Source organism: Babylonia areolata, chromosome 4 (assembly GCF_041734735.1).
Source record: "Babylonia areolata isolate BAREFJ2019XMU chromosome 4, ASM4173473v1, whole genome shotgun sequence".
NCBI lineage: Eukaryota > Metazoa > Mollusca > Gastropoda > Neogastropoda > Buccinidae > Babylonia > Babylonia areolata.
The window spans coordinates 44,562,666-44,571,157 of NC_134879.1; the positions used below are offsets into that span (position 1 = coordinate 44,562,666).

General features: G+C 43.4%; 1 protein-coding gene across 1 annotated transcript in view; it reads left to right on the plus strand.

Annotated features, from left to right (window-relative positions):
- Window positions 1-2,182: 2,182 nt before the first annotated feature.
- LOC143281219 (uncharacterized) overlaps window positions 2,183-8,492 on the plus strand; it is a 48,160-nt gene continuing 41,850 nt past the window's right edge. Inside the window, exon 1 of the mRNA XM_076586304.1 lies at window positions 2,183-4,638. Within this exon, the coding sequence (XP_076442419.1) occupies window positions 3,788-4,638 (851 nt within the window). The 5' untranslated portion in view covers window positions 2,183-3,787. The remainder of the gene's footprint in view (window positions 4,639-8,492) is intronic.

The following is an 8,492-nucleotide window of genomic DNA, read 5'->3' on the forward strand; positions in this document are numbered from 1 at the left end:
AAAATTCATAAAATGGATTTTTTTCCGTTCCTTTTTTTTTCTGTCTCTTTTTTTGGGGAGGTCAGGGGGGGGGGGGGAGTTGTTTTGGGGTTTTTTTGTTGTTGTTGTTGTTTTTGTATCGCGCTTTTCTTTTTAACTGTCCTTTTTTTCTTTCCTTTTTTTTTTTTTTTTTTTTTTTTTTGTAACTGGCACTAAATCAACGTCAAAAGCAAGACAATCCAAACGATCGTAACACAAGCAGATTCATGGGTATTTGACTTCTTTGTACATGATTGAAGTTTATACAGTAGCCTAAACCTTTGATAAGTTATAACTCACAACATAGTCTCCATTGATGCGGCACAGGTCGTCAGGATTTGAACCATCTGAAAGATCTGGCGTTTTGGATCCACACAGCATTCCATCTTCCAAGCCAACGATTCCAAGACGCATGCACCTGCCTGTAGTACACACATGTCTGCCCTTCCGTGTGTGTTCCCAGGCAGAGATGAAAAAAATTGTATTATCTTGAACGGTCCGGTAACCTTGCACGTGTACGGCATGGTTGGTTCCAGGAACACGGAAAATAACTCGGGTGTATGTATGATCCCCCGAAAAAAAAAGGCTTTCGGTTTTAACAGCAGTGTTGCAAAAACAACAACAACAACAACAACAACAAAAATCGGGAGGACATACAAGCTCACTTGTACAAACTGCAAAGGCTTTCGGCTTTAACAGCAGTGTTAATAATAATAATAATAATAATAATAATATAAAATAAATTTTAAAAAATAAAAACATCGAGAGGACATACAAGCCCACGTGTACAAACTGCAATATACTATAAAACGAAATTTTAAAAAGGCAAGGATGAATAATTGAATAGGAATCAGTAGATAAGCACACGCTGCTGTTAGCTCCAAATGTGTTCTACACATGTTGGTGCGATTTTTTCTGTGTGCAAAATCGACCTATGTATATATATATTTTTTTTTTTTTACCAGATAACATAAAAGTGCAGGAAAACAAGTGCAGATGACAACTGAACAGACTTTCCCTTATTTGGAAATAACTTTGCAAAGATTAAAAAGGGAAATGTGAAATAGAAAGATTGCAATTTGGCGGTCATTGTGCATGAAAATAATTAAAATTTGAATTCGAAGCGCAGCGACAAAGATACGTTAGTATCGTGACACGTAGTTTAGTCTTCTTCTGCTTCTTCCGCGTTCCCCAGGTCATGCTGTCAGATGGTCCATCCGGTCTGCAGTGTGAAGTCCGCTGTCCTCTGCAGTGCAGCAGGTGGTCCCCAGAGCTTCTCGTGGAGTTCCACCACACAGGGCCAGGTTTTCCTCCTCAGTGCACCAAAAGTTGGGCAGAACTGTAGCAAATGTTCTGGTGTCTGCGAACCCGTGCCTGCATGAGCATGGGACAGTCTCAGTCTGTTGAGGTGGGAAAGGGAGTAGCCAAAATTGTTTATGTTCATCCTAAACATCACCGCCATACTCACGTCTCTCCCCGTCTTCCTCCATCCTCCGTGCCTCCCCCCCCCCCCCCCCTCCCCCCCCCCCTCTCTCTCTCCCTTGAAAAAAACGTGTGTATGTATCATGCTCTTAATCATCAGAAATGTGTACATGTACATTCAGCAATTGCAGGGTCGTTTCTTGTTTTCATTTTTCTTTCTTTTCTTTCTTTATTTATTTATATTCTATTTCTAACATGAGGGCTGGATAGGGTAAAGAAAAAAATAGCGTGATAGTTGCTTATTCCACTTCCCCCCTCCCCCTCCCAACACCCACCCCCCACGTTGTTTATTCGTTAAAACCACGCCCGATCCTGCATGCCGGAGACACAGCAATTTGACGTGTGTTACTGGAGCGAAGAGTTTCCTGTCATGAGCGACGTAACGGTGGGGGGTGGAGGAGGGGGAGGGAGGGCTCCCTCCCTCTCTGTCAGCCACGTGACGAGCACAGGGGGGCGGGACCACGGGCATGGCAGGGAGTCCTAGGGCGGGGCAAGTCAGCCGTGCCTGTCACAAGCCAGCACCAAGCGCCGCGGGACAGAAAAAAAGGCGACCAATGGGATGGGGAACAGGGGTGGGGGTGGAGGGTGGGGGGGGGGGATGGGATAGCAGTGTGGGAAGACTCAAACGATAGGAACGTAACTGTGTCAACAAGACCGGAAGGTTTTGAAAGCAAAGGTTTAGGGGGGAAGTCGGCATCGCAGTGTATGAGTACTGCACCCCGTTGCAGCCATTCCCCACCCCCATCCCCCCATGCTCCTCCACCTGTTAACAAACCTCGTTACTTGTGCCACAGCCTTGCCGCATAGCACCTCTCACGATCCCCGAACCCAGGTCATCAGTGCAGCCGTCGGATCAGCTGTTGCTACCTTTCAGGTAGGCCCAGGTACCCCGCAACCACAGGCGGGTGGGAGCAGCTCGGCAACGACCAGTCGCCGCTGTGTTTGTTTGCACACTGGAGAAGCCGTCTCGCTCTCCAACAGGCAGGGCGATTTTCTGATCAACAGGGGACGAGAATGAAAGGATCCTGTTGTCTGCTGTGAGTGTGGTCCGTAAGTAATGTAATGTTGTCGTTTGGAAAAGCGTGTCAGTCTCGTTTCCGGAGTGACGTTGATGTCGTCGTCAGAGAACTGTTGTTCCGGTCAACGTCCTGTGCTGACTTGCCACGGTGTGAAGGGACTGGATGTTGTTGTTGTCGTCGTTGTTGTTGCGAACTATTGAAGAAGTCGATGCCTGCGTACTGACGGAAATTTATTATTGAAGAGCTTAATTACTGAGCATGCAAATTAAGTTTTACCATTCGCGAATAGTCGAGTGCGCGGTAGAAACGTGCCCAAGTTTTAATGTTGTATCTTTCCATGTTTCTCGTGATCATTAAAAGCAAAAATCAGTCAACACTTCGTGATATCACTGCACGTTGTTTCTGAAGCTTGACTCTTTTTGTGAAACAATCATTCCTGATTTTCTGTTATGTATATATTACGAAATAAGTGTCTGCTGGTATCGAAGCCATGCATTTGTGTATTGACTACAATGGTATACTGTTTGTTTCTTTTATTTCTAACTGAATGAAATCTACTGTTCAAAACACTTAAGAGAAAGAAGTATGCAAGATCTAAGCAATATATTGGATGATAACAGGAAACTTGCTTTTGTCTATCACCTGAAATACCATATGAAGCATCCAAAATCTAAGCAACACATTAGATGAGATTAGGAAACTTGCCTTTGTTTGTTACTTCAAATACTACACGAAACGGAGCATTTAAAATTTAAGCAACATATAATAGCAGCAAACGTGCCTTGGTCTTGCACTTCAAATATCATATGAAACGAAATCTGAAGGCAGTGAAAATAACCATGAGCATAAGGGATAATACAATTATTTCCGCGTAAGCTGTAAAACAGCTGACATAGTAGGAAGGAAACATGTTTTGAAACGAAAGCTAATAGCATGCAGTAACAAAAAAAAAAAAAAAAAAAAAAAAAAAAAAAAACCCAGCTGATATCGTAGAAACACTTGCATCAAAAGAACTGACTGGTACGATTCAGGGATGCTTAATTAAGTCAGAATTATGGCCCAGTGCTGCATATTTGATAAAGAGCAATTACTGACGTTGAACACATAGATCCTTAACACAGTTTGCTGACAGACAAGCAGCAGACTCTCCCGGCTGTGTGATGACAGAATCTTTTTCCCGCCCGTCTTCTGTCGTGTAACAAGGCAGGTTGTGTTGAAACACGTGCGGGCTTCACTTCATTCCCATCACTATAGCAGCCACCCCGGCCATGGCCGGCACCGGACCTCTGACCGCCAGGCTGTGCGGCCTGCCTAGGTCCCGGTGTGATGACCATTCCTTGCCCCTGAACGATGACGTCCTCACCCCCGACCTCCTGCGGGACAAGACTCCCCCTGATGACGTCAGCAACACCCACGGCTCCTTCCCCATCTGTCCCGACACCCCTCCGCCCGACAGTCTCTCCGCTGACCTCGGGGATGCTCCGGGCGCCGAGACGACCACCACCAACCCCCCCATCACCCGGAGCAGCACCATGCCCCCCCAGTCAGCCAGCTCCCCTGCGGCAGAGCTGGAGTTCTCCCCGGAGCAGGTGGCCTGCATGTGCGAGGCCCTGCAGCAGAAGGGGGACATGGAGCGCCTGGCCATGTTCCTGTGGTCCCTGCCGCCCAGCGAGCTGCTCCGGGGATCCGAGGCCGTGCTGAAGGCCCGTGCCCTCGTGGCCTTCCACAAGGGGAACTACCGCGAGCTGTACTCCATCCTGGAAGGTCACGCCTTCCACGAGGACAACCACACTCCCCTGCAGGACCTGTGGTACAAGGCGCACTACCTGGAGGCCCAGAAGATCCGGGGACGCACCCTGGGTGCCGTGGACAAGTACCGCCTCCGCCGGAAATACCCGCTGCCCAAAACGATTTGGGACGGGGAGGAGACCGTCTACTGCTTCAAGGAGAAGTCCCGGCAGGCGCTGAAGGACTGCTACAAGCAGAACCGCTACCCCACGCCGGACGAGAAGCGGGGACTGGCCAAGAGGACGGGGCTGACCCTAACCCAGGTCAGCAACTGGTTCAAGAACCGTCGGCAGAGGGACAGGACTCCGCACCAGATGCCTCCCCACCTGCAGTGAGTAGTGAGCGTGGAATGTTTATGCGGTACAACGCCGCCGTTTAATTTTTTGTTGGTTTGTTTTTTTGTTCGTGGCGTGCAATGTCATCAACAATTATATATAGGTATTGACACGATGAGAACGAGAAGGAGGAGGAGGATGCCAATGCAGAATCTGTTAATACACACACAAGTACACACAGATACACGTACGGACACACACACACACACACACACACACACACACACACACACACACACACACACACACACACACACACAACGCTCCCCTCCTATTCCCGAACCCTATTCCCCTTTCCCCTCTGTCGCCCTCACCCCGAATACCCTTCGTCCTTGTATATTTTGGTTTTTGTTTGTTTGTTTGTTTGCATGGCCTGTGTGTACATGTTATTTCAAAGATTCAACTTGTGTGACCTTACACCCAGTCTATATATCATGTACATACATGCATACATGTTTACCAATGTGTGCATGTATGTGTGTATGTATCTATCTATCTATCTATAATTTGTGACCAATCAAATCCAGTCTGCATACATGGATACATGCATATGTATGTATATATCTATGTATGTATCTATGTATGTGTGGATGTAATCAAGTACGTATGCATGCATGCATGTATAATATACAAATTTGAAACGGTTTTCCCAGTTGCTGTTGCTGGGTTTTTTGTTGGTTTTTTTTTGTTGTTGTTGTTTTTGTTTTTTGTTTCGTCTCTCTCTCTCTCTCTCTCTCTCTCTCTCTCTCTCTATTATTCATTGATATACGTATTCTTTTTTCTTTCTTTTTTTTTATTCAAGGTACGCAGAATACACATGGAAGGAATATAGTATTATCATGTATGTATCAATGTAACAGTCAAGAACCGCATTTTATTGACCATGTAACTGCGAAATCTCAGCAATAAACAAAAAAACGAAAAATAAAAAAAATTAAAAAATGATAAGTTATTGAAAATCTTCACGGGGAGAAAAAAACAACAACAATATAAAAACAATATATATTTACGGAAGGTCGGGCTAGCCAATGATCGCTAGCTATGTCATCCTTCTGAAAGGTCTGTGGGACCCTTTGGTTGGAAACCTGGCAGCAATTGGTGAGACAAAAATGAACACTGTATCCTGTCTCCCGAATCAAAATATGCGAGAATCTTGCTTTTGTGCCTCACCCTAACCCTGGATGGACATAAAAATAAGGATTATTATCAGCGCTTTGGTGACGGAGTTAACGAAAATGCGAATTTTAGCATTAAAAAAAATATAAATATATATGGCTTTCTGAACGGATCGGTTTAAACAAAAGAAAACAAAACAACGTTGTACATAAAAGGTAACAAACATGTCGAAAATCATATACAAACACAGATACAGTAGAATTTTAGACACATACATGTACTTATCAACATAATTATTCAAGAGAAAATAAAAGTTTATAAAAAAAAATTGTACTCAATAGCTATGTTTTATAATTATATTTCCATGCTGAGAACTTGTCAATATCGTGATACTGCGCCTGGTATTTAAAAAAACAAAACCACAAACAAAAAAAAAACACAAAAAGCAAACAAACTGTGTATTTATGAACAGTTTTTACAATTATATTTCCATGCTGAGAACTTGTGTTTGTCTTTGTTCTGCACCTGGCAAAGTATCTATAATTTGAAACAACACAGAAATCTTACATTATCATACAAATGCCAACTTTTCTTGACATGCCCCCCCCCCCCCTCTCTCTCTCTCTCTCTCTCCCTGTCTGTCTGTCTGTCTCTCTCTCTCTCCCTGTCTGTCTCTCTGTCTCTGTCTGTCTCTCCCTGTCTCTCCCTCTCTCCCTCTTTCACACATACCGTTTCACCCTGTTTCTCCTTTTCTTTCTCTCGACAAACAAGTTTTGTTTTGTTTTGTTTTGTTTTGTCTTTTTGTGTATTGTTGTTGTTGTTGTTATTTTTCAAGGGTTCGAATTTTCAGTCTGTGCGGAAGGATTAAGAAACAACACCATTATCAGTGAGACGTGAAGCCTATCTTCAACTTCTTTACGTCTATGTAGCTGTAGGTTTGTTGGGGGGGTTTGTTTGGGGGGTTTTTTGGTGTTTTTTTGGGTGTGTGTGTGGGGGGGGGGGGGATTGGGGGGTTCAGGGTGGTGGTCTATATTTATCGGCTAAATCTTGATTGCTTTTTGTCATTATTCGGTTAATTACAGACCATGGCTGGAATTGTGTTTTGCTGCGGGATCTTTCTCGACCATGGGTGGGTTTGTTTGTTTTTTCTTTTTTTTTCTTTTTTTCAAAGATAATCATAACATCAGCCCACAGGTGCTTGCATCGTTCAGGTGCTTGAGTGCCGAGTTTGCGCCTTGTTGATTGTGAAGCTGATTTCTGGGCGTCTCAAACTCATTAAGTAACTAATTAACTATCTAACTAAAATAACTGAAATAAACAAATTATTAATTAAAGATAAATAACATGGATGTAATGTTGTTGTGGGTGTTTTTCTCCCCGTCGGTCATATCAATGGAGTGGTTGTCGACGTTAACCTTATCTTTACCCCCTGGCAGCGAAGGTTCTCTATCTTCCAAAAGTTTGTAACATGTTTCTTTATCCAACAACGAAAATGTTAAAATCATGAAAGATTTAAAGCATTGAACAATGACGAAGACAAAAAGGATTCAGGAATTATAAATGCATCCTTCTTTCCTTCCGTACACACAAAGACTTTCATGATACCTTTCATTACAAAAAGTAGAAACATTGTACAAAAAAAGACAACGGTGTTTTGTTTCGTTTTTCTCACACGCATACACATGCGTCTCCAACACCCCCACCAACCTCCACCCCCTTTCAACTCTCTCTCTCTCTCTCTGTTTGTTTGTCTGTCTGTCTGTCTGTCTGTCTCTCTCTCTGTCTGTCTATCTTGGCCTGCGTTCAGAGATGTTTCACTCATTTGATATCAAAACAGAGCATGAAGTCTCTATTCAGACGGTTCTATTCTGTTACTATATGATTCGTATAATGGATCTGGGCTCTCAACAAAAAAAAAAGCAAAATAAGCTGTCTGTTAATTAAAGTGCATAATACAATGTACATCAATCGACGTTGCCCAGTTTCCCCCAACCCTCAATTTATCCACATCTCCTACCCCTTCCAACCGATAATACTCAGATGTATTCATAAATACTTTAACAAAATGTCTTCAATCACCGATATGTGTGACGGGACATTAACAAAAATTCCTCCTCAATCGACGTTAAACTTCTGTCAAATACCTTTTCACAGTGGTGTCTCATTCCGAATTCCAGCAAACTGAACTGACAAAGACATTCAGTAAATTCGCATGTATACCTGTATGATGTTTTAGACTTACCCTGGTGGCCGCAGTCTACATGCAAAATAAACGAAGGAAGGAAGGGAGGAAGAGGAATTGAAATCATAATTCAAAGTTTAAAAGAAGGAGGTCTGGTTTGCCATTAATTTTGCTATGTTGAAATCACTTAGACGAGGATTATAAACAAAAGGAGAGGGAAAAGAGAAGAAAAAAAAAAAGAAGAAGAAAAGTATATAATTATTTGTGTGGGCTTGACCATGGGAGGTCTGACCGAGTCAATAATTGCAGTTTGATTTGTCACGGATGAGCAGCACATATAAAGTCCAACGGCGTGTAAGTCCCCAAACAGCGTGTTCAAGATCTTCTGTTGAAATCAATCATTGGATTGGTTGGCCTCTCACTCAACACCGGTCATGCGGGCATGTGCGCCCATGCTGAACATTCGACAGTGTCGTATTGCAAAAGAGGTGTGAGCAACTCCGCTATATAAGAGTCACATGTATTTATCATGTATTTGTATTTTGTATTTGT